Source organism: Pogona vitticeps, chromosome 5, assembly GCF_051106095.1.
Source record: "Pogona vitticeps strain Pit_001003342236 chromosome 5, PviZW2.1, whole genome shotgun sequence".
Taxonomy (NCBI): Eukaryota; Metazoa; Chordata; class Lepidosauria; order Squamata; family Agamidae; genus Pogona; species Pogona vitticeps.
The window spans coordinates 28,132,754-28,160,283 of NC_135787.1; the positions used below are offsets into that span (position 1 = coordinate 28,132,754).

General features: G+C 39.7%; 1 protein-coding gene across 2 annotated transcripts in view; it reads right to left on the reverse strand.

Annotated features, from left to right (window-relative positions):
• The window catches only part of LOC110083896 (bifunctional heparan sulfate N-deacetylase/N-sulfotransferase 4), a 138,951-nt gene extending 134,312 nt beyond the window's left edge, over positions 1-4,639 (reverse strand). For both annotated transcript variants that reach the window (XM_078376627.1, XM_078376626.1), the window contains exon 1: positions 3,291-4,639. In XM_078376627.1, the coding sequence (XP_078232753.1) occupies positions 3,291-4,271 (981 nt within the window). In that variant the 5' untranslated portion in view covers positions 4,272-4,639. The remainder of the gene's footprint in view (positions 1-3,290) is intronic.
• Positions 4,640-27,530: the final 22,891 nt, after the last annotated feature.

A 27,530-nucleotide genomic window follows, 5' to 3' on the forward strand; every position in this document is an offset into this window, starting at 1 on the left:
GTTTACAGGTTGGTGCAAATGTCTAATATTGTACAAAACATCACTGTTGATAATGCAAGGATTCTAATGCAAGAACACCAGGAAATTCCTCACCATTTTCCCACTTGGGGAGAAAATGCAGGTGGGACAAGCAAAGATTTATATGTGTAATCTATATTTTTTAAAAATATAAATGTTTGCTTGTGCAAGTAGGAAATGTCTCAGTTCTTGGCATTCTGCTGAGGAGGCATAACTTTTAAGATTAGAGCCTAAACTGTAACAATTAAAAATACCTATGCATGTATATATGCTAAAACCATATAAAGTCCTGCATGAAGAAGCCAAAGAGATTAAGGAGAAAGATCCACAATGTGTGTGCTACCATGAGAAAGCCCTTGTCTTTCAAACTGCCTATCTTAGAAGATATTTTTGATTATTGGGGAAGAGACCTGAAGAAGAGTATGATCCTTTTAATTCCCTGATTCTGCATCACTCTATCTTTGAAGAAAAATAACTAGATGGAGTTCTAAGTGGAGCCATTTGGGCAAGAAATGGTGAGCTCCAAACTGAAAGCAAAAATGCCATCTGGATTTGGATGTTTATCGTAAAAGCAAAGATATTTGAGACCCTGTCAATAATTGAGCCCAAGGGACAGTAAAGCTGAAAACTCAGCAGAAATAAAGGGTTGTGGTTTGCATCTGATTACAAATACCAGACAGCAAACAATTCATTCAAATATTGGATGGCTTCTGCTGTGTGTAACATCAATGGTTTCTGCTGTGTGTAACATCAACAGGCAATGGGTTTCCCATTCTTCCATTGACTTTAATTACTTATAGCATCTTTTTACTGGATTTATGAGGGAATAATTGGACTTTGAAGCATATGGCTTCTACCTGTTGTAGTCCCGATGAAAGACACCAAGCTAGTGACAATTAGTACATGCCACTCCTGCTTCTTAGCACCATAGCTTGCTGAAAAACAATTTTAGAGATTTCTATCATTCAATGTATTCTCAAAGGCTTTCATGGCCAGGATCCAAAGGTTGTTGCAGGTTTTCCGGGCTGTTTGGCTATGTTCTGGAGGTTTTTCTTCCTAACATTTTGCCAGTCTCTGTGGCTAGCATCTTCAGAGGACAGGAGTCAGAACTCTGTGTTCTGGTGTAGTGTGTGGGATAGTTGACTATTTGTAACTGTGGGATCAGCTTTTTGTCTTTTTCAGGAGATTTGGTGATTCATGTGGGTTTGTAATCACAGGGCATGATTTAAATGGATTGTTGTGCTCTGTTGTTTTAAATGTGTTTTAATATTGATCTTAGTTACCATTTTAATACAATACTTTTAAAATTCTTTTTTTATTTGTGTATACTTACTCTTTTAAACTTTTAAATACTGTTTTAATGATGTAAACCACCTTGGGTCCTTTTGGAGAGAAAGGTGGGATATAAATGAATGAATGAATGAACGAACGAACGAACGGATGAATTATAGTGCTTGCTCTCCATTCCATGAGCAGAAGCCAATTGCACTCATAGTTGAATCTTACCTCAGCAATGGTCACCAGAAAACACCTTCTGCTCCCCTGAAGCAAGAAGGCTTGTTTAGAAAGCTCTCTATGGAATAGCTGGTTTGGTCCTCAAGCAATGTGCTAGAGAGTTTGTAGATCATTATCAAGGGGCTGTCACTGATATTCTAAAGCTACCTGAGGCAGTTGCCTTCCTCTGCTGCTAAAATTGAAACTGGGCTTTTTGGTTAGGGCTTGAGGAATAATTCCAGTAGTTACAAGCTATATCTTAAGCATCACAAAAAAGAGAAGGTTAACAATTTGAAGACAGAAAAGCTTATGATTCTCTCCCACAAGAAGAACTGTGTTCCTTCATATATTCTTGGCCTAAAATGCCCATGATCCCTAGCCAGCATTGACAATGATGAGAGATTACAGGAGCTTCAATCCAAAATCTTTCAGAAGGTATAGTGGTGCCTCACAAGATGGGCACTCCATTTAACGATGAATCTGCAAAAGCGATCGCAAAATGATGTTTTGAATGGGGGAATTTTGCTGCGTGATGATTGGTTCCCTGTTTCAGGAACCAATTTTTGCTTCCCAATGATCTAAACAGCTGATCGTCAGGTTTTCAAAATGTCCACCGGGTGCTCAAAATGGCTCCCCGCTCTGTTTAGGAGCCATGTTTCGCTGCACAGGCACCCGAAAATGGCCACCCCTATGGTGGATCTTCACTGGACGGTGAATTCTTAGCCGATTGGAATGCATTAACCAGGTTTTAATGCATTTCAGTTGGCTTTTTAATTTTAGCTTTACGACGTTTTCGTTCTACAGCGATTTCGCTGGAACGAATTAACATCGTAATGCGAGGCACCACTGTAACTGCTGCCCACTTTTATTTAGACAATTCTGAGGCAAGATTTCATTAGAAATAATGCTAGTGCTGCTAATTTATTTAATTTATACAACCTTGAAAACAATTTATGTTCATGTTAGTCATTAGATCCTAGCAGGAAGTCAACTCTGTTAGTACAAACCCACATCCTTAACTATTTTTCTCAATGATCTGTACATCTAGAGTTTGGAGGGTTCAATCTTCCCTCAGGTAAGGTGCTGATTCTGTCACTCACTTCTTTGTAAGTTATGGTTCTGATGGTATTTTGATGTGTAATCATGGTCCATCCACAAGCCTTATAGGTGGTTTACTGCTAAAGTGTGGAGGACCAGCCAATTGAATATATTGGCTGAAATCCAGTGGAAAATCCCAACTGGAATAGGCCCATAGAATCAATGGAACCTATGAAGGAAACGATTCATCAAATCCCCACTGGGCCTACTCTAATTGTGGCTTTCCACTTGATTTTTTTTTCAACTTCTCCTCCCTTAGTTATCTGACAAAGCAGAAATTGGTAAGGTGTGTTTATTTGATTACAGATAATCCAGGAAGTCTAGGTTGTTCTGTACATTTTAGGATGGGAGAGCCAGCACAGTGTAACAGCTAGAATGTCATATTTGATTAATGGGTATGGAGTGTCCACACAGAGTTCCTTCTCAGATAGTCTTGTGATAATACGAGCAGTGGAGATGTGTCATCTATGGGGCCATGAAAACCTTAGTGGAAAGACTATTGTTAGAAAAATGCAGCAATTTAATATAACAATAATTTGAAGAAAACAATCTTCAGAGCAGATTGGTGTTCGCAAAATGCAGGAAAACACAATGTTGAGAGCGATTCCTAAGAATTCCAGTACTATATATAATGAAAATATAGCGGCAAGAGGAGACCTCACCATTAATTCTTATCTTACCTTCACATCTTTTACATTCATTCTTGTCCCTTCCTTCCCAACAAAGATATCATCGATGTCAACAAGGATGTATCTATCCAAGGACAAGGCAAGCTGTTTCCCTGTCAGGAATGAGATGGCATCTATAAAAATGAGTTTGTGCAGCCAAAAGTTCAAGTTGTTCCCAAAAAGGACTCTTTGAATCCCATCGTGAAGTCCCAAGTCCTGAACCACTGTAGCATAGAGAGAAACCTTTGGCAGTGAAGCCGGGAATGGTTTGGAAGTCTGAAATTCTGTTAAAAGCACTGGTTGGTACGTGGAGTGATTATATTGGAAAATGGTCCAGTCTTCACCAGGCAGTGGACCTTTGTTAACCCTTGGGGCTTTGGTTATGTGCAGAAGAGGAGACTGGGGATTTACTAAGCAGTCTTGCAGCGCAACATTATTGTAAAGGTGTAATGGGAATCCTTTGAGTGTAGTGCTTGACAAACTGTTCTCATTGGCTTTATGAAAACCAATTATGCTAACACTGTATTCCACACAGTATTTTTCCAGGAGTTCTCTGTTCCATGAATCCATGGATGTGTACTTCAGAATATTTTCATATATTACAAGAATGTATTTTCCTTTGCCATTATCTGCCAGGGGAGGAATGTCTCCTTTCCCAGATGCAATCACCATCTGATATGGAAATCGACTAGATTCCAGAATGGCTATAATGTCTTGACCAAGCTGAGAGTACTGGCTTTCAACAAAAAGCAGGACAGTTGGGTCAGTCCTTGATGGATCAATGGGCTTCACTGTCTTGAGCTCTATTGACCTGTATGGCAAGAGCTTAAGATGTTCACACTCAACCCCTCCTGTGGTCTCAATGAGAACCATTTCTTGCTTGTGACCTGCATACAAGTAATAAGCAGAAATGACTATACTCACTAAACAGAAAGTGGCTAAGAGTATTACAAGTGTTCGGAAACTTCTACGAAGTTTCACAATAAGATTCATTTTTCTGCAGCACAGTCAATTTCTTTCTTTCTTTCTTTCTTTCTTTCTTTCTTTCTTTCTTTCTTTCTTTCTTTCTTTCTTTCTTTCTTTCTTTCTTTCTTTCTTTCTTTTCTTTCTTTCTTTCTTTCTTTCTTTCTTTCTTTCTTTCTTTCTTTCTTTCTTTCTTTCTTTCTTTCTTTCTTTCTTTCTTTCTTTCTTTTAAACAGGTGGCTTCTTCCTTCTAAAGTGCCATTATAGACAGACCAAAAGATCTGGTATCAGTACCACTCTTCAAACATTCATGTGACCATTGCAATTCATTTATTAGGGGGGTCGACGAGGTTAGGAAACTTTGAGAACTGGAAGTCCAGAGAGTTGGAAATCTATATTGGAAGCAATCTTCCCTGAAAGCTCCAGTTGCCAATAATCAATGGAAGAGACACTTAACATTATCTGTAACAAAGTGAGAAATTAGAGTAGGTTAAGAAAATCCATAACACAATTAAAATGTGTTAATTAAATAAGCAAGTGCTTTTATTAAAAAAAACCCTGAGCATGAAAAGTTTTATAGATTCCACTGTGAAGGATGGGAGTAGGATGCACTTACAAGCATAAAACTATTAGTGGAAAAAAAATACTTATCATTTAAGATTGTTCTGCAAAATTCTTGTGGATATAATTTAACGTCTACCTACAGTACATGATGGCACATAAAAGGAGAGTGAAAGTTAAATGTTAATGTTATTGTAAAGGTTCTTTGAAAGGGCAACAGAATGAAAAGCAAAAAAATACCTTGTGTTAATACCAATGTTAACAAACATTTCATTTTGCACATTTCTGTTATTCCTCCCCCCCCCCCATGACTTCTTTTGTAAGAGTGGCCAGATTGCCTTCTGTAACTTACACTGGTGTAAGGGAAATGATGTCACCAGGATGGCAGATCACTGCTAATTATTGTGCTCATGTGATTATTCATTATGCATGAGTCAGGTACCTCTGCATGCAACCTGAAATACAAGTAGAGGATCTTTTAGAAAGCTACCAATTAAAGAGACTGTCTTTGGCTTACAAGTCACACATTTCCTTACACCAGCATAAGATATATCCAATGATATTAGCCAATGCTGGAAAATATTTCAAGGGACAGTAAGGCAACATTAAACATTAGAGGGCTATATCTGTGTAGAATAAAACTGTTTATATCAGTGTAGACTAAAAATGTTTATGTTTCTAGGAACCGTTATAATATTTTAAAGATTCCAAGTGACCAGAAGCATTACAATTGTTTTCACCTCAGTTTTGTTGGCCATTAGCTTGCTTGCTTGCTTGCTTGCTTGCTTATTTATTTATTTATTTATTTATTTATTTATTTATTTATTTATTTATTTATTTATTTATTTATTTATTTATTTATTTATTTATTTGGCTTCTATACTGCCCATCTGGCTACTAGGACACTCTGGCCAGTTTACATATTAAACAAATAAACATACACAATTCCAAACAATGAACTTAATGATATACATTTTTAAAAAAAGATAAAACAACCAACAATTTTAATAATAATAATAATAATAATAATAATAATAATAATAATAATAATAATAATAATAATAATAATAATAATAATAATAATAATAATAATAATAATAATAATAATAATATTATTATTATTATTATTATTATTATTATTATTATTATTATTATTATTATTATTATTATTATTATTATTATTATTATTATTATTATTATATAAAACAAGACAGCAGGACTGATAGTATAAATGTTGAGACCATAACTGCAATTAAGTGCTGTAATTAAGGTGTTGTAAAGTCAGGAATGCCTGTCGGAAAAGCCACGTTTTTAACAATTGCTTAAAAAACTTGTGTTCCTCTAAGTTAAGTGGATGGAATAACACTTGTGGAAGGGAGGGAGAATATTTGTTCCTTTCATAGATTGTGATCCTTTTAATCATTCCCATTTACAGACCAGGGTGTGCAAATTAGAAAAGTAACACAGCAATCCTATCTAAAGAATCCGAGTTCTCTTCCATTGGAACCTCTGACACAACTGAAGGCTCTACTAGGCTCTTGTCAATTAAGCAGAAGTGAGGGATGATATGTCTTCACCTCCCTCCCAACTGCAGAAGGAAGAGATTATTAGCAGCACCATTGAGATATATTAGGAAGTCACCCTCACCATCTGTTGACCTTTCCTCTTCTCCCAACGCTGACACTAGAATTCCAAAACCAAAAAAACGTTAGGACTTTGAATGTTTCAATGGGGACTGAGAGATGGTTTCCAAGATCAATTCTCTTCTCCAAAGCTGAAACTGTTTTTTTCAACCATGGAGAGTGGGGGCTCTGATCTATCCAGCAATAGCCAGGGGGTGACCTTCAGGGAGATTATGAACAGCAAACCATATATCCATCAGGACCTATTCTTATAAAATGAGTATAAATTTGTAAAATCAGATACAAGTAGAACATGTCATGTGAATAAACCAACATCAGTGGTACGTTTTCGATTTAATGTCAATGGAATATATTCTTAGACAGGGCTTTTGTGGGTTGTCACTTAGGTCAGATGCTTCCACAATAAATCATCTGTACTGCTACTTAAATCATCTCTCTCTCTCTCTTCCCAGTATTAATTATGCCAACTTTCAGTGTTCTACTATTACAAGTGTCTGGATCATGTCCATTATAACTTTACAGCATTTACAAATGAACAACCTATGTAACTTCAGGGTTATTATCACTTATAAGGCAAAGACTATGTTTTAGTCAGTAAAGAGCCTTTAAGCCTTTAATAATTTTAATCATTTGTATAATATAATTTTCAAGATGCTTTAAACTTCGAGCTTGTTCATCATTGCAGTGATAATAAGTTGTTCCCATTTTATAGAATCCAGTTTTATTTTATTTTATTTGGAGATAACTGTAGAAATACAAGGGCAATAAATGGTGAGAATTTAGCTTTAGTAATTTATTAAATACCAATACCTTGTTAATGAGCGACAATAAATAGAGATAACCAATCTACTGCTATTATCAGCAAAATTACTACTGCTAGTAGCAGTTTAATTGCACAGTTAAAAATCCCAATTATTCTAACATGTTTATAGATTCCTTATTGAACTTATCCAAAGATAAAACCAGATTGTGTGAAATTATCTGCAAGGCGGCATCTCAGTTTAGAAGCTTTGTTGACACTGATAAATATCAGCAACTTAACTCCTGGAGTTTATCACATTACATGCTCATCACTGGGCTTACAATCTCATTAGAGATATGCACTGTCCCTAAACAAATCAATAAGCAACCATTCCAGGAAAAGAAACCTTTTTCTCTTTTTTTGCCACTGTAGTTGGTTGTTGGGGAGACCCCCCCCTTTTTTTTTTGGCATGGAATCCCATTTGATTTTCAGATCAGGTATATGTTTTTTTCAACACTAGAGGGCAATGTATTCCTGGTATTCCCAAACAAAATTTCATCCACCAGGCCAAAGGAAGGACATGTAATCAACCCCAGAAGTCACAATTTAAAGTCACCTGCTCTAGACATCAGTGTTAAAACAATATAATTTAAGTGCTTATAAATAAGATACTGTTTCAATACTTACAATATTTAGAAGTCTGAGCTTGTAGAAGCGGTGAAGACCATAAATATAGATGGCTGTCCTTTTCCCTCTTTGGGTCTTAGTCACAACTTGGTATTTCCCCCTGAGTGACTTGGACACCAAAAGTGTAATCTTGAGAAAAGAAAAGGGGAAAGAAAGGTCTGTTTTTAGCATACATAACAAAATACTTGTAAGAGAAAATGCCTTGAGTGGTGCAGATTTTTTTATTCCTTCATCTTAAGGTTCAGGAAATATGAGAAAATGACTCATTTTCAGGTTTTGAGCACTGTTTTGAAACAGTGTAGGACAGGAATGCCCCTTCATGGATTGCTGCCTTGTCGTGGCGAGGGGGCTTGAGTAACTCAGAGAAGCTATGGGCTATGCCGTGCAGGGCCACCCAAGACGGACAGGTCATAGTGGAGAGTTCTGACTAAACGCAATCCACCTGGGGTAGGAACCGGCAATTCCACTCCAGTATCTTTGCCAAGAATGCCCCATGATCAGAAACAAGAGGCTAAAAGATATGACGCTGGAAGATGGGACCCTCAGGTCAAAAGGCGTCCAACATGCTACTGAGGAAGAGCAGAGGACAGGTACAAGCAGCTCCAGAGCTGATGAAGTGGATGGGCCAAAGCCGAAAGGACGCTCAGCTGTGGACGTGCCTGGAAGTGAAAGGAAAGTCCGATGCTGGAAAGAAAAATACTGCATAGGAACCTGGAATGTAAGATCTATGAACCTTGGGAAGCTGGAGGTGGTCAAACAGGAGATGGCAAGAATAAACATTGACATTCTGGGCATCAGTGAACTAAAATGGATGGGACTGGGTGATTTCAACTCAGATGATTATCATGTCTACTATTGTGGGCAAGAATCCCGTAGAAGGAATAGAGTAGCCCTCATAGTCAACAAAAGAGTGGGAAAAGCCGTAATGGGATATAATCTCAAAAATGATAGAATGATGTCAATACGTATCCAAGGCAGACCTTTCAACATCACAATAATCCAAGTTTATGCACCAACCTCCATTGCTGAGGAGACTGAAATTGAACAATTTTATGAAGATTTACAACACCTTCTAGAACTGACACCGAAGAAGGATGTTCTTCTCATTCTGGGGGACTGGAATGCTAAGGTAGGGAGTCAAGAGATAAAAGGAACAACAGGGAAGTTTGGCCTTGGAGTTCAAAACGAAGCAGGGCAAAGGCTAATAGAGTTTTGTCAAGAGAACAAGCTCGTCATCACAAACACCCTTTTCCAACAACACAAGAGGCGACTCTACACATGGAAATCACCAGATGGGCAACATCAAAATCAGATAGACTATATTCTCTGCAGCCAAAGATGGAGAAGCTCTATACAGTCAGCATAAACAAGACCTGGAGCTGATTGTGGCTCTGATCATCAGCTTCTCATAGCAAAACTCAAGCTTAAACTGAAGAGAGTAGGAAAACCCACTGGGCCACTCAAGTATAATCTAAACCAAATCCCTTATGAATACACAGTAGAAGTGAAGAACAGATTTAAGGAACTAGATTTGGTGGACAGAGTGCCCGAAGAAGTTTGGATAGAGGCTCGTAACATTGTACAGGAGGCAGCAACAAAAACCATCCCAAAGAAAAGGAAATGCAAGAAAGCAAAGTGGCTGTCCAACGAGGCCTTACAAATAGCAGAAAAGAGAAGGGAAACAAAATGCAGGGGAGATAGGGAAAGTTACAGAAGATTGAATGCAGACTTCCAAAGAATAGCAAGGAGAGACAAGAGGGCCTTCTTAAATGAACAATGCAAAGAAATAGAGGAAAATAACAGAAAAGGAAAAACCAGAGATCTGTTCAGGAAAATTGGAGATATTAGAGGAAAATTTTGTGCAAAGATGGACATGATGAAAGACAAAAATGGAAGGGACCTCACAGAAGCAGAAGACATCAAGGAGAGGTGGCAAGAATACACAGAGGAATTATATCAGAAAGTTTTGGATATCCCGGACAACCCAGACAATATAGTTGCTGACCTAGAGCCAGACATCCTGGAGAGTGAGGTCAAGTGGGCCTTAGAAAGCCTGGCTAACAACAAGGCCAGTGGAGGTGATGGCATTCCAGTTGAACTATTTAAAATCTTAAAGGATGATGCTGTTAAGGTGCTACGTACATTCAATATGCCAACAAGTTTGGAAAACTCAACAGTGGCCAGAGGACTGGAAAAGATCAGTCTACATCCCAATACCAAAGAAGGGCAGTGCCAAAGAATGCTCCAACTACCGGAGAATTGCACTCATCTCACACGCCACCAAGGTTATGCTCAAAATCATACAAGGTAGGCTTCAGCAGTATGTGGACCGAGAACTCCCAGAAGTACAAGTGGGATTCCGAAGGGGCAGAGGAACTCGAGACCAAATTGCCAACATGCGCTGGATTATGGAGAAAGCCAGAGAGTTCCAGAAAAACGTCTACTTCTGCTTCATTGACTATGCAAAAGCCTTTGACTGTGTGGACCACAGCAAACTATGGCAAGTCCTAAAAGAAATGGGCGTGCCTGACCACCTTATCCATCTCCTGAGAAACCTATATGTGGGACAGGAAGCAAAAGTTAGAACTGGATATGGAACAACGGATTGGTTCAAAATTGGGAAAGGAGTACGACAAGGCTGTATACTGTCACCCTGCTTATTTAACTTATATGCAGAATACATCATGCGGAAGGCTGGACTGGAGGAATCCCAAGCTGGAATTAAGATTGCAGGAAGAAATATCAACAACCTCCGATATGCAGATGATACCACTCTGATGGCGGAAAGTGAGGAGGAACTAAAGAACCTTGTAATGAGGGTGAAAGACGAGAGTGCAAAAAATGGTCTGAAACTCAACATCAAAAAAACTAAGATCATGGCCACTGGTCCCATCACCTCCTGGGAAATAGAAGGGGAAGATATGGAGGCAGTGACAGATTTTACTTTCTTGGGCTCCATGATCACTGCAGATGGAGACAGCAGCCCCGAAATTAAAAGACGCCTGCTTCTTGGGAGGAAAGCGATGACAAACCTTGACAGCATCTTAAAAAGCAGAGACATCACCTTGCCAACAAAAGTCCGAATAGTCAAAGCTATGGTTTTTCCTGTATTGTTGTATGGAAGTGAGAGCTGGACCATAAAGAAAGCTGACCGCCGAAGAATTGATGCCTTTGAATTGTGGTGCTGGAGGAGACTCTTGAGAGTTCCCTGGACTGCAAAGAGAACAAACCTATCAATTCTAAAGGAAATCAACCCCGAGTGCTCATTGGAAGGACAGATCCTGAAGCTGAGGCTCCAGTACTTTGGCCATCTCATGAGAAGAGAAGACTCCTTGGAAAAGACTTTGATGTTGGGAAAGTGTGAAGGCAAGAGGAGAAGGGGACGACAGAGGATGAGATGGTTGGACAGTGTCATCGAAGCAACCAACATGAATTTGACACAACTCCAGGAGGTGGTGGAGGATAGGAGGGCCTGGTGTGCTCTGGTCCATGGGGTCACGAAGAGTCAGACACGACTAAACGACTGAACAAACAAAACAAGGACAGGAATGAGCCAAAATGCAAGACATCGAAGTCCCATTGATATTAATGGAATGCTGAGGTTGCGCTAGAAATCTCACCTATTAAAATATACAGCATTTGAAAGGTTTCAGTTCTGACTGGATTGCATCTAGAATGCATAACCAAGAACTAGTGCAGAAGAAACAGCAAGATGATACTTTTAAAAAATTGTCCAATATTCTATTAAGCTTCTACTGCATAGAAATTAATGGAAGCTGCTCGTGCGAGTATTGCTATTGAAAAAGTGGGGATTATTGCTTGCACAGTAGCAATGCTTGCACAACTAGCACAATCTCATGTTACTACAGCAGTGGGACTTTACCAGAAATTCAAAACTCTGCAACACTGTTGTTGCTCATAATTCCATTCCTGTTGTGCACATGGAATAGTGCAACTGGATTTCAGCCATTATCAAGTAGATTTCAAGAGTCTGGAATTAGGACTTTCAGTAACTGGGCTGGGATAGAGTAATATATATATTGGGTTGGTGGTAATGATGATGGAAGTGTTTATTTCATATTCTACAAGCTTTCACTTAACCAGGCACAAGTTTTTTTTTTCATTTGTGGGTCAGTTTGAATTTATTAAGCCATCACAAAGTCCATGTGCATTTTTGCTTCTATTTCCACAAGCAGGAAAATTCATATTGATATGCAATTTCTCCTAAGGTATGAACGTTTCCATGAAACTATTTTGATAAAAGAGTGTAATTGTAAAATAAGAGAGTATTATGAAATCAAAGGATAATTGTTACTTGGTCCACATATTATTTTGCAGAGTGTGAGTGGCAAAGACCAGACTCACATCTTTACAGAAGTTACAATATCTAGTAGAGTTGCCACCAAGAAGCAATCCCAGAATGGGCAAAATTCCACGCACTCCAAGCCTTTCTGGAATGCTCCAGCTGACCTTCTATAGCCAATCAAATTAGGTTTTTCACCAGTGTCTCTTTCCCAGGGCAAGTTAGTACTTTGAAATAAAGATCCTTGAGGGTCTGGGCTTAACTCTTCCCAGTCCAAATGGGTCTGTATCTTTCTTTTTTGTAAATCCTTAACCAAGCTCTCCCACTTATGCTCTAGCACCTCGAGATGGATTTAGCCTGATACTCTGAGGCCAAGCTGCAATAAATTACCTTTCTGGTGTTATTTAGGGCTTTACTCTGGATTTCTTCATAATTCCTACACAGGTTCATATTAAAACGGGAATTGAATGTTTGCACAACCAGCACAATCCCATGTTACTACAGTAGTGGGACCTTTGGCTCAGAGGAAGCTCAGCAAAATTCTGGCCAATGATGATGTAGCATTCACCGTGCTCATTAATATTTATATTTATATTTGCATGCACCAATAGGAGTTGCTGAGGGGTGGAGATAAGTGGGGTGAAAAAAAGGAGGGGGAGAGAGAAGAAGTGTAGGCGGTTAATACTGGAGAAAGAAGGTTGCTTTAGTTGAGAGTTACCAAATTTTTCCGTGTAGAAAATGACACTTTTTCCTTAAATAATTTGAGAAAAATTGAGAACCGTTTTATACACAAAAGGCAGCTCTTTACTGCTGCCTTTTGCAAAGGCACGGAGCTTAGCAAAAAGGATGGGGAGACATCGCTTCCTTCCTTTTTGCTAAGCTCTGTGCCTTCTCAAAAGGCAAGGAAAAGCGACAGTCACTTTGACAGCTGCTTTCCTTGCCTTTTGCCAAGGCACGGGGCTTAGCATAAAGGGAGCCCTTTGATCCCTGCTTTTTCTAATTTGGGGTTAGAAAGGGAGGGGTCGTCTTATACATTGGGTTGTCTTATAAATGGAAAAATACGGTAACAACATTGACTGGACTGTAATCACCTGTAACAATTGTCACGAAGTTGAACCAGTCCTTAAATATCTCAGATACCTCAGAAACCCTACTAAATTGGTCATAATCTGGAATTAATTTGATGACACATAGCACATAATACTGTGCATAAGCAGATGTGCCCTGTTTTAAGCAAAAGTGTTTCTTCTTGCAACACTGTATTACTGTGTAACAAGATCAATATACAACATGGAAGATTTTATCTTTTTGAACTGTTTCTATTACTTAGAGATTTATTTAAAATATATAGACTCTCACATTTTCCCTAAAGAGGACCCCAGGAGGGTCCCAATATTAAAACAAACAACATTAAAAGCTTAAAATAACAATAATTGCAGTATTTAAAAACAAACAAGTATAATATTAAACATGTAGATAAAACCAGTTCTAAAAACATATAAAACAACGAAACCACAAATGTCCCATTTTTAAAAAAAGTCTTAGCCAGTCAATAGGAAAAAGGCTGCCTGAAGAGGAAGGTATTTGCCTGCTTGTGGAAGGACAGCAAAGATGGGGCCAGCCATGCCTCTTGTGGCAGGGAGTTTTACAGCTTGGGAGCAGCAACAAAAAAGGAACTCTCTCATGTCCTCATGAAGTGCACCTGTGCGGATGATGGGACTGAGAGAAAGAGTTCCCTGATTATTTTAAAAACTAGACAGGCTCATAAAGGTAGATGTGGTCTTCGGGACGGCTTGTACTCAAGACTTTCTCTACAAAACACACATATTCTAGAAATTCCTTCTTCTTACCCTCTAACCACCCAGAGTAGCCTTAGTAGCCAGATGGGCAGCATATAAATTGAATAACTAACTAACTAATGAAACTGATTACATCAAAAAGGCCTTCTGACAGTTAACAGGATCTCCCAACTCAAGCAGATAATTTTTACCACCTCTCAACACCTTGCTTAATCTGGAAAAATTGTGTGCCTGCCAAGACTGTGAAGAGCAGCAAGAGTTAAAACAGGTAAGCTGCTCCCTCTTACTCCTTTTGCAAAAGGTTAGAGGAAGCCCTTCCACTTCAAGGGTTGAAAACCAAAAGCCCTTGTCAATGTCACCACTATGGAAGATGAGGAAACTGTTTTAGCCATTTTCAGTAAGCGACGTGATCTAGACTCTATTTATAAACTTCCCAAGCTTCTTAAAACTTTGATGATACCTCAAGAGCCAAATGGAAAATAACCACTGATCACTCACTTCTCAGACTTAATGGGTGCTCTCAAATAGCAGAATTGTGAAGATGCTGTTCCTGCAAATCTACCACAGAGGAAAACAAGCTTATGTTGCATGAGCTCCATCCTTTCCTGACCCTGAATCATAACAGTTGGCCAAGAAATGGAAGCTATCAAACAACTGGGGACCCAAGATTAACATTCAACATCAGTTGCCTGTAGTGCACCACTGATCTTGCCACAGATGAGGGAGATTGTTTTCTCTAGGGATGACAAATCCTAGAATCACAGGATGACTACAATACTGGGAGCTGTAATCAAAAGCATGTTACCTTACATCTCTGGACTTTGGAAAGGAAGCAGAGGCCAAGAAGCAACTGTGGAAGATGGGGGGCAGGGATAATATGTAACTCTTAAAATCTTCCTCATGGAAGGGTCAGGACAGATGTTGAAGAGAGGAGCAACTACTATAATCAGAATTGGACTTATTGTCATTAGCCTCTCAAAGCAGTCTATCAAAAGCCTCAGTCATTATTTTAGCAACAGCTTGAATTCACTGCTCCATTGTTCCTCAGCTTTTCCACTGCTGTGTGGCAATTCACTCAGAAGAGCTCTCAACATCATTCACTTTTGCCATCATGACTACATCCTTATGTGGTACTACAGCAAAGCCAGGGTCAAGGTCCTAGAGACTGTGAGATCATTTCCTAGCCCACCCTCCAGACTTTCTTGTCCTGAGTTTTCTTGCAATCTTCCCAACAGGTGGAAGAGAAAGAGTTTTTCCAGGAGCAAAGTAGGGTTCCATTGCTATCCCTGCTGCAATGTAGACTATTTTAGGATGCTCAGTTTCAAATTAGCAATAAAGAGTCATAAACTTTATAAAAGACCTGTTCTTGGTTTGTTGATATGGATCAACCTAGCTAGCTGTATTTTAAAGCTGTCCTTCTGGTGTTTGGAAGCCAGTGAAGAGGACTGTCATTGTGAGCACCTGCACTTCTAGTTTTCCACTACTCTGCTGATCCTGAATATTAGCCATGGTAGAGAGGAGAAGCTAAATCAAGGAGATCAGCAATGTTAAAATACAGAGATACTGAACTGGGACTGTAATCAGGCCTTGACACTACCAAGCTGGAGTTCGTCTGATAAGGACGTTTTGAGTCACAGCACCCTGAAAAGGAAGCTCCAGGTAGAGGCAGCACTACCTGAGACAGCACTCTGGAGGAAGTGACCCCCTTTACACTGGGGTCCTTATGTGGCACGGATATATCACTAGCTGAGATTACAGTCCCATTCAGTCGTCCTCCCCATTCAGTGTTTCTCGAATCTGGTATCTTCAGCAGGGATAGAGTGGGATGGCTAGCCCCGCCCCCTTCCTCATCACTTTGTTTACAAGAGCTTTGATGTGTATGAACAACCTAAGAATGTGTGGGCTCTATGAGCGAGCAAGAATTCAAATTTTCCAGAACAGTCTCCAAGTCATAAAGGGCATCTGCCTGAAATGTAGGGCTACATTCTGTTTCCTGTTATTTACTCTAACCATCTCTGTGTTACATTAGGATGTGGGTGATGGGGGTTTAATATTTTCTTTCCTTCTTGTAAGGGAGTCTGAACCTTGGGTTAGCCCCTTAGGAACAACTGAGTTGATTTCTGCTCTCTTATTTTTATGGCTGTGGGGCGGATTGTCTTCTTTACATTTTTTTTGCGACCCTATTGGTTTTCAGTAATAAACCCATTGTCTCTATGAAGCATACTATGGTCTTAAATCTGGATTAAATGGGGGCTGTTCTGGGTGGTCATGTTGATGGTTGAATTGTTATTCCTTTCAGTCAGAAGCTAAGTTAATAAACCAGGATAGAATAATACCTTTATTGGATCACGAAAATGGCACAAATGTGTAAGCATTTGAGTTCAAAAGTCTTCCTCAGGAATGTATGATACAAAATCAGGAGGAAGGGGAAGAACCTAGCCCTCTAAGATTTTAGATTCTTCAAGATTAGAACTTGGAAAAGTTACTTTTTTACACTATAACTTCCCAAATCGCCACAGTCATCAAGACCATCGACCCTGTTGACGGGGGATTTAAAGCTCTGTTTAAGAGTTATTTGAAATAAAACCTGCATTTTCTTTTATGCAGATTTGTTTGCTGCTGGTTCTTCTTACTCCACTGGCATAGTCTCTGAATAGTCCTCAAATCACAATTTAGACTATAAGCATCCATTAGCCTTTTTCACACTCAATGCATGCAGTGATCTGATGGAAGACAAAGCAGAACTGAGTCCCCTGATTACTCATTTGTCAGTCCTACCCACGTGTGTACATGTTTCAAGCAACACTTTAAAAGGGGATTGTACAGTCATACAACTGAAGGGCTCTAGACTTTTTATCTAAACATAAGTCCTCTACAGCTGGATTTCTATTTGCATAGCTTTCTGTATTCTCAAGTTCCCTATCTTCCAACATGATGAATCTAGACAGCATATTGTGCCACATACCTCTTTCCAATGTAATCATATATGAAGAGTTTGGAAAGGGACAGAAGATGACATACTCTGGGACAGTCTACAAGGATTGAGCTATACCTGAATATGCACTCTTTTCAGTGTTGTATGTATGGGCTCTGGGAATGGGTTAATCAGGGCCTGTAGCTCTAGCCCTCCCCTCCGTGCATTTAGTACCTTGGGAGGTGGTGAGAGCTCCAATGCTGGAAGAGAAAATTGGATAACCATCTGTAAGCTCTGTATTGATTTGGATTCCTGCACTGAGCAGGAGGTTGGACTTGATGGCTTTACAGGCCCCTTCCAACTCAATTATTCCATGAGTCTATGATTCTATGAATTCATCTAGAAATGATTTATCACACCAAAATCAGTAGGACCCACTGCATGGCTACCTCAGTGGAAGGAAAGTCTCACAATGTTCAGTAGAGCTTGCTCTCAGTTAACTGTTCATTTTTTGTGATAAAAACACAAAACAGATGGGTGTGTCCTTTAATTGCACTAAGTGTCTTTGGCACAAAATGTCTTTGGACCACACCTTTTGAAATGTCTGGAGCCGGTACCACCAAACTGGTTGAAGCCTTGTGACAGGAGATCATAGGATGATTAGCAAAACATGGCATCCAGCAGAGTCCCTGAATCTCTTTCTCTCTGTTCTCATGATTCCTTTTTATGTCCTGGTTTGTGATTCTAAAATCCTGCAGATCTACTGATAGTCTCAAGAGCCACCTCTCTCCTGAGAAGCAATACAGATACAGAGTGAATAACGAAACCAAACTGTGGCCAGCACCTACACAATCCCTCTGATATTATAATCCAGTACATTAAAATGTATCATTGGGATTTGAAAATGTTTTTGGCATTGTTTTTGAACCAGGTGTCAAATCACTACTCCACTACCCGTTTGATTTAATTGAATTTTGCGAGTAACTTTTTGTGAGACACTATCAAGTGCTTCAGTGGAGTCCATATATATTACATTTACTGCTGGGTTTTGTACCGCTGCCAACAACACAATCAAGTTTCTGAGGTACGATTTGCTTCCCACTTTCAGCCGAGACCTGCATTAATGCAACATTAAGGTTATTCTGTTAAAAACAAAAGAGGGGCAGGCGAGGCAAATGCAAAACCTCCAACAGTACCACTGATTTGAACACGTTCTCCTTGTGGATTTTATAGCCCACAGCTGGTGCCTGAACAGCTATAGCAAACTAAAATCAAAATGGGGTGGGGGTGGGGCTATCCATGTGAAAGATAACTCCTTTGTTCTGTTTTTCTCTAGATTTTTAATTCTTCAGGCTCCAAAATGAAGGCTTCATCCTTGAAAAAAAGTTCATACAACAGAAAAGTGTACATTGGTAGAGAAAACCTAAGCTATATGTTTGGCATAATTATTGAATACACCTGAATTTGTCTGATTTCAGAAGCTAACCAGATCAGGTTATTATTTCCAAAGATTATCAGTTAATACCAGGGGCCTTCAGGTAAGACTAGGAAAGAATCTTTCCTGAATCCTTCCATGGAGATCTACTGGGACTCAATTTCAACTGTACAGGATTAGACAGGCCAAGGTAGACCCAGCAGCACAATCCTATTGTACCAATTAATGGCAAATGACTAGTGATTAAATATGAGTTTGGGGTACACATGGCTCAGACACAATGCAACCAAATTGCACGCACACCAAATTTGCCAGGGAAATCTTTAAATAGCAGTGATTTGTTTATTAGTCTTTTATTTGCAACCTCTTGTGCTGCCTGTAGTTTGTTGACTGGGAGAGCCTGGGCCGGGGTAACTGTCTATTTATCCAGCATTAATCAGTCATTGCTTCCAGCCTTTGAATTCAAGGAGAACACACTTCTCTGCTGAGTGTTTCCTTTCTTTCTCTTTCCTGGGTTAATGACAGTTATTTGTTTGCTGTTGAACTGCTCAGTTGATTGCCAATATACAGTATAGTGGAGTAAACAAAGCAGTATACACAAGTTTGTAACTTCAAGCAATTGTAAGTAATGTTTTTTATTTTTTTCTCCTACAAATGGTTCAGAGTGCCAGTTAAATTAATGAGAAAGGGATGCACTTTTGGGAACTTGCAGCTATTCTCCTCTGTAGATCTCTGTACTTCTACTGGGTAACAAAAGGGATTTTACCAGAAATTCAAAACTCTGCAACACTGTTGTTGTTCATAATTCCATTCCTGTTGTGCACATAGAATAGTGCAACTGGATTTCAGCCATTATCAAGTAGATTTCAAGAGTATGGGATTAGGACTTTCAGTAACTGGGCTGGGATAGAGTAATACATATACAGTGGTGCCTCGCTTAACGATTGCTTCGTACAACGAAAAATTCACTTAACGATGGCTTTTTCGGAGCAATCTTGTGCTTCACTTAACGATTTTCCCTATGGGCGATTTTCGCTTAACGATTTCGGGACCATGCTTCGCTTAACGTTTTTTGTTTTAGGTCACCTTGTTTCGCTTAACGTTTTTTTTACAGCCCTGTTTTTGCTATTTTCAAAATATTCTAAAATGTTTAAAAATGTTTAAAATGCTTGGAATCATTAGTGCACCTAATAAAACCTTCGTTAACTTAATTTGGCTTTGTTCTGAGTCTTTTTGAATTTTTTGTGAATTTTTCCCCCCTTTGAAATAGGCTTCAATGCATTTCAATGGGTTTCGCTTAACATTTTTTCCTATGGGGATTTTCACTTAAGGATGGTAATCTGTTCCAATTGGAACGGATTATCCAGTTTTCAGTGCATCTCTATGGGAAATGGTGTTTCGCTTAACAATGTTTTCACATAGCGATTTTTTTTTTTTGGAACCAATTAAAATCGTTAAGCGAGGCACCACTGTATTGGGTTGGTGGTAATGATGATGAAACTGTTTATTTCATATTCTACAAGCTTTCACTTTACCAGGCACATGTTTTTTCATTTGTGTGTTAGTTTGATTTTTTTTTGTGTGTGTGTGTTTAGTCGTTTAGTCGTGTCCGACTCTTCGTGACCCCATGGACCAGAGCACGCCAGGCCCTCCTGTCTTCTACTGCCTCCCGGAGTTGTGTCAGGTTCATGTTGGTTGCTTCGCAGACACTGTCCAGCCATCTCATCCTCGGTCGTCCCCTTCTCCTCTTGCCATCACACCTTCCTAACATCAAGGTTTTTTCCAAGGACTCTTTTCTTCTCATGAGATGGCCAAAGTACTGGAGCCTCAGCTTCAGGATCTGTCCTTCCAGTGAGCATTCAGGGTTGATTTCCTTTAGAACTGATAGGTTTGTTCTCCTTGCAGTCCAGGGGATTCTCAAGAGCCTCCTCCAGCACCACAATTCAAAGGCATCAATTCTTTGGCGGTCTGCTTTCTTTATGGTCCAGCTCTCACTTCCATACATCACAACAGGAAAAACCATAGCTTTGACTATTCGGACTTTTGTTGGCAAGGTGATGTCTCTGCTTTTCAAGATGCTGTCAAGATTTGTCATCGCTTTCCTCCCAAGAAGAAGGCGGCTTTTAATTTCAGGGCTGCTGTCTCCATCTGCAGTGATCATGGAGCCCAGGAAGATAAAATTTGACACTGCCTCCATATCTTCCCCTTCTATTTCCCAGGAGGTGATGGGACCAGTGGCCATGATCTTAGTTTTTTTGATGTTGAGTTTCAGACCGTTTTTTGCACTCTCCTCTTTCACTCTCATTACAAGGTTCTTTAATTCCTCCTCACTTTCTGCCATCAGAGTTGTATCATCTGCATATCGGAGGTTGTTGATATTTCTTCTGGCAATCTTAATTGAATTTTTTAGGCCATCACAAATAACCCATGTGCATTTCTGTTTCCATCTCCACTGGCAGGAAAATTCATTTTAATATGCAATTTCTCCTAATATGCACATTTCCATGGAACTATTTTGATAAAGGAATGTAATTATAAAATAGGAGAGTATTATGAAATCAAAGGATAATTGTTACTTGGTCTACATATTGTTTTTCAGAGCGTGAGCGGCAAGAATCAGACTCATTTTTACAGAATTTACAAAATCTATTAGAATTGCCACCAAGAAATACTGTACAATCATATTCCCCTGATGCTCAGAAGCAAAGAGTGTACTAGCAGTCGATTCTCCCTCATTTCAGGAACTACAAGCCCAGCAATTCTGTAATTACAGAAGGAACACCAACCCTGTAAAGGACTATCAATCCAAATTGCGAAAATAAGAAAAAATCTTAGTATACCCAATTCCAGCCCAAAGAGAATTTAGCACCAGCTTCAAAAACAAGAAATATATCAGGTGGAGTAGTAAACCTCATTTAAAGAACAAGAAGAAGACAAGTCTAAGTGAAAAGAACAGAATACTTTTTAGTAAAAATGTTTTAGGGACATGCCGTTTCGTAGACTCCAGGCTAGCTTCCTGTTAGAAAAGGGAATTAGTAGCAAGTACTAGGGCAGCTTCCTTTTCTGACCGGTATCTGGACCTCAGCCTATTCTGAGCTATGAAGCCTTCCAGCCCAGCCTTCTTCCAGGTGACCATGATTTAGATGTCTGTAGGTGTGGGTCTGGCAACAATGGAGAATTGCGGGATTTGGAGATGATGATGAAGAGGAGCAAGAAGAAGAAGAAGAAGAAGAAGAAGAAGAAGAAGAAGAAGAAGAAGAAGAAGAAGGGAAATAATAAATAAAAAAAGAGAAAAGAATGGAATATGCCAAGGAGGGGGGACCTGAGTCACAGGACTTGCTGTCGACACGAGGGCCCTCACTACCTTGGTGCATGCGCTCATAATCTCCAGATTAGATCACTGTAACGCACTCTACGTGGGGCTGCCTTTGAGGCTGACACAGAAACTTCAGGTGGTGCAGAATGCGGCACCCAGGCTCCTTACAGGAGTGAGGAAATACCAACACATCTCTCCAACGCTGGCTGCATTGCATTGGCTGCCCATCTTTTTCCGTGTCAACTTCAAAGTTTTAATGCTTACTTATAAGGCCCTAAACAGTTTAGGACCTCGATATTTGGCAGAACGCCTCCTCCCACCAAGGTCTACCTGGATCACCTGCGTGAGTCAGGAGGTGAGGCTGAGGAGCCTGATGCCAAGAGAGGCTCGGAAGGAGAAAACATGAAACTGGGCCTTCTCGGCGGTGGCTCCTCGCCTCTGGAGCAATCTCCCTCTGGAGATTCACGCGGCCCCCACACTGGGCATCTTTAAAACCCAACTAAAAACATGGCTGTTTATCCAGGCCTTCCCTCCAGCCAATTCTTAATTTCTCTTTTATTTTTCCTTCTTTATTTTGCTGCTGCTGTTGTTTGATTATTATGTATTTGCCTATTTTTTATTATCTGATTTTATATTGGAAGCTGCCTAGAGTGGCCCAGTGGGCCAGATAGGCAGGGTATAAATCTAAATCTAAATCTAAATCTAAATCTAAATCTAAATAAATAAATAAATAAATAAATAAATAAATAAATAAATAAATAAATAAATAAATAAATAAATAAGAGTTAAGTTGCACCGGTGACTCATCCTGAACTGAACATGTTTTTTCCCCCCAATGACTCTGACTAACTCATGACTTAGAATCCCAGTTTATTTTAAATACGGACTCAGATTTGCGACTTGGGATTTGGTATCAAAGACTTGGGCTCAGACTTGGGCCTCAGATGCAAAGACTTGCCAGCATCCCTGGAATATGTCTAAACAAATTCAAGATAAAAAGACAGCAAGCACAAGAATCATCTGCACTATAAAACAAGAAAACTAGTTTGGTCTAAGCTAAACACTGAGATACCTAATTGAACAACCTAACAAGGTTTCTGAGCTGATGTAGAGTGCTCTTCTTGCTATCATGCTGAAACTCCAGATAACTGGGATTGGACTAACTTTATACCGTGTTGTTATCAGCTGACCTTCTATAGCCAATCAAATTAAGTTTTGCACCAGTGTCAATTTCCCAGGGCAAGTTAGTACTTTGAAATAAAGATCTTTGAGGATCTGAGCTTAACTCTTCCCAGTCCAAATGGGTCTGTATCTTTCTTTTTTGTAAATCCTTAACCAAGCTCTAGCACCTTGAGATGGAACTAGCCTGATACTCTGAGGCCAAGCTGCAATAAATTACCTTTCTGGTTTTATTTAGGGCTTTACTCTGGATTTCTTCATAATTCCTTCACAGGTTCATATTAAAATGGGAACTAAATGTATTTCTCCCCTTGTAACTGGCATGATGTGAGAGCTGGATCATAAAGAAAGCAGACCGCCAAAGAATTGATGCCTTTGAACTGTGGTGCTGGAAGAGGCTCTTGAGAGTCCCCTGGACTGCAAGGAGAACAAACCTATCAATTCTAAAGGAAATCAACCCTGAGTGCTCACTGGAAGGACAGATCCTGAAGCTGAGGCTCCAGTACTTTGGCCATCTGATGAGAAGAGAAGACTCCTTGGAAAAGACCTTGATGTTAGGAAAGTGTGAAGGCAAGAGGAAAAGGGGACAACCGAGGATGAGATGGTTGGACAGTGTCTGCGAAGCAACCAACATGAAATTGACTGAACTCCGGGAGGCAGTGGAAGATAGGAGGGCCTGGCGTGCTCTGGTCCATGGGGTCACAAATAGTTGGACACGACTAAACGACTAAACGAAACAAACTGGCATACACATCATTCTGGCATTTCTTGTGTGCATGTAGAGGGACACTGACATTGGCAGGAGCTGGCCAGCTATTTCTAAGGAATTTGGTTATTCCTTCATTTTAGCCAAGGTACTGTATGATCTGTATCAGAAAGAGTAATAAGGCAATTCACAAAACTGCATTAAAAGCAGTACAATCCTGTATGGTTTTGGACAAGCTCTACAGTGCTCAGAGAGATTAATAAAACTGTTTGGCCAAGAAATGTAATATATTTGTTATGGGAAGAATTGTCCTTTAAGATAAAACAGTATATGACTATACTGTACAACTGTTGTTCAGAGGCTAGAAATATGTAGCCTTCAAGATGCTGCTGGAATTTCACGTTAATCAGCAACAGCTGGCAGTGATGCCATTCACAGTTGATGGGAGTTGTAGTCCCACATCACTTTGAGTCCTTCATGGACTACTTCAACCCAAGTGATTGGAAAACTACAGTATGGAACAAGAAGTTAAATTGTTCTTTTGTGCATTTTCTCACCATCTCTATAACTTCCTAGTAGGTTGATTTATGGACCCATAAAAAAAGAAAAACAAGAGCTAAGAGCCTCAGGTCTGGACCACATGTGCATTTCACTCCTGAGGTCCAACTTTGTCGGACTACTTCTACTTAATTTCTAGAAAGTCAAACCTCAGGGATAACATATAAACTGATGAGTTTCTATTCTTCTGAGCTCTGTACATTTCACTTACATTGTTCCATTGTCATAGAGAAGAGGTAGCAGTGAATGTCAGGTAACCCCTGTGCAATGAGCACAATGATCCACAGAATGATGATGATTGATGATCATAGGTATGACACTGTTCCTTTTTTGGTTGTAATTTATTTCTCATGAAATGCCTATATCTTTCTAAGCACAGTGCAGAGACAGTGCCTGCCAACAAGCTTACAATGCATAAGACATATAAAAAAGGAAAGAGGAAAGGGAGTAGTGGAAGGAGAGATCCATGCTGGACTGTGTCTAGATGTGTGTGAGAGAGCGTGATTTGATGCATGGATTCTAGCACCTAATTCTGTTATGGCTCACTAGAATCTAACAATATTGCAAGATTACATGCGATTGATGTACACAGTAGCAGTGTAAAATGGATGTGGCTATGTGAATATAAAAATTCATAATGCAGTAAAAATATCATGAAGGCAGCGTGAATGTAAAACACCATAATCCAGTAAACATTTTATGGGACCAGAGGGCTGTATTTCCCTTTACAACACAAAGTTACCCCAACTTCTACAAGCTTGGTGATATTTCAGGTGACAACACTATTTGGGCTTTCCATCTTGGAATGATTGCTTGAAGACATGGATATTATAAATCTAATATATTTAAGTCTCAGTACATAAGCAACAGTATATTCCAGCTACAGTGTGTTTCCAGTTGTACAGAACTCTAAGAAGGTAGAGTTGTTTTCTTCCAATGTAATCAATTTGTACAGTGATGGCCTTGTCCACAGTTTAGGAAGGAAAATTCTGACATTTATGAAACTCTATGTTGGTTTTTTCCAAGAAATGTCATTGACCAGAAACCTAGATTCCTCTGCAAAGTTTTTCCATAGAAAAAAACAAAAACAAAACTTGCATAGATTTTAAATTCCAGCCTCATGCCTGAATATTCTGCTAGCAAGAGGAATAGGAAGAGTCCTGTGTAAGGGTGTGATTACATGGGCATATACATTAGTGCCTCACAAGACGAATGTAATTCATTCTGCGAGAATCGCTGTTTTGCAAAAAAAATCATCTCGTGAGGTTCCCGATGGGAACCTCGCAAGACAAATGAAATTTATTCATCTTGCGAGGCATCGGTCTCAGGGGAAAAAACCCGTCTTGCAAAGCATGGCCATAGAAGAACCGTCTTGCGAGGCACCATAGCGATTGCAAAAACCAATTGTCTTGTGGGTTTTTCGTCCCACAAGGCATTCGTCTTGTGATGCACCACTGTAACTCACATTTTGGACTCCTTGTGGTACACTCTGGTGTGAGCTATTTCCCAGTGATTATGTGATGTATGTAGAATAGCACTCCAGCCCAACCCTGATTTATGCACAAGCTGGACATTTTTGTCCAGCAGTAGGGCTACTAATTTTTGCAACCAGGCTGGAACCACTCCCTGATGGACACAATGGTCACTTTAAGGGAGATTGATCCCATTAAAGTGACCCTTTCCAATGCAATCAGATGCACACCTTTTTTGGCCCTTAAGCTCCATTCAAAGAATGGTCCCACCAGTAGATGGAAGGAGATTACATTCACTGACTACCTCTGTTTACTTTTGCCTGTTCAAATTCATCCCACTTTCTATCTGCTCAGAGTGCTGGAAGACACTCTGGAACAGTAGGGAGAGACTGCATCAGTGAAAACTTTCTGCTTCTATTGACAGGAGTTTTTGGAGGGTCTTGTAGGGCCATATCAAACCATAGCGGGCCCCTAGGCTTTCAGATATTTCAGGCTGTCTCCAGCACTTCAGTCTTTCATCTCACTATAACTGACAGCCTAACCCTGAAAGGTAACGGTTCTCCTTGACATTTAGTCCAGTCGTGCCCGACTCTAGGGCGCAGTGCTCATCTCCGTTTCCAAGCCATAGAGCCAGCATTTGTCCGAAGACAGTTTCTGTGGTCACATGGCCAGTGCAACTAGACACGGAACACTGTTACATTCCCACCGAGGTGGTACCTATTTATCTACTTGCATTTGCATGCTTTCGAACGGCTAGGTTGGCAGGAGCTGGGACAAGCGACAGGAGCTCACTCCGTCACGTGGATTCGATCTTATGACCACTGGTCTTCTGACCTTGCAGCACAGAGGCTTCTGCAGTTTAACCCACAGCGCCACCATGTCTCTCACACTAGACTGCATTACATAGCCCTATATCCATCCTGAAGACTTCAACTCACAAATTTAAAAATATTTTATCACATGAATAAAACTCTTCAGGACAGCACATTTTGGAATTATAATTGTTCAGTACTGTAGTATTTGAAGCAACAGGCCCCTAGTCCCTTCAGAGCACCAAGGTTTCAGCCTAGTCAGTCTTATGACTAATATGGCCTTGGGGTCTTGTTCATATCAATGAATGGAAGAACACAGGTGGGATACAAGCCAATATCCCTTTTCTTATTTTCCCACCCATTCTTTCATGAGAAAAAAAGTAAAGCAAATTGTTACTGAATGATTGAGACAAATCTTTGCAGTCAGAGGATAAACCTATGTGAACCTCGCATATGTTTTCAATGGGTATAGCGTATGTGGGGTTAACATAGGTTTATCAATTGAATTTACATTATTTGGGACTAGCAAATATTGTAACATTAGATTTAGCCTCAGTTCATCAATATCAATCATATGAGTTCGGGGGAGTTCAACAGTTCCATAAATGAATTGTCCTTACAGCTGTGGGAAATTTACCCTCCACACTGATCTTTATAGTGAAAAATGCAAACTCACTTCTGTTGAATTTATATTTTCGAAAAACAAAAAAAAAAAATGGTAATGTCAAAAAGTTCTAGTGAAGGATATGTGGAGTGCATAATCTTTGTGGAGAAAAATTGCCTATCTAGTACTTGTTTGCTTTCTTTGATCACTCTTACTGTTTTTTTTTATGCATTCATTTCCAAAATGGTTAGATCAGGGACAGTCACAAGAAAGATGAAGAAAGATTTTGAGGGTCTTTATAAAAGAATAGCAAATGTACACCATAATGTTTGCATTGTTTGTGTCTCCCCTTCCCTTGGTAGAAAATTTTCTTGTTTAGCTAGATAACGGGTGCTCACAAAATTAAGGGGAGGCAGCAACACACCCTAATGCAATACACCTTCTCTATAGTTGCATGCTTTCACCTTGACCCATCCCCAATGTCTGTGTGGTGAGCACTGCAGAAATCTGTGCCTAGCATGTAAGCCTGGGTAGCCATCTCATGTCAGAATTGGAGCC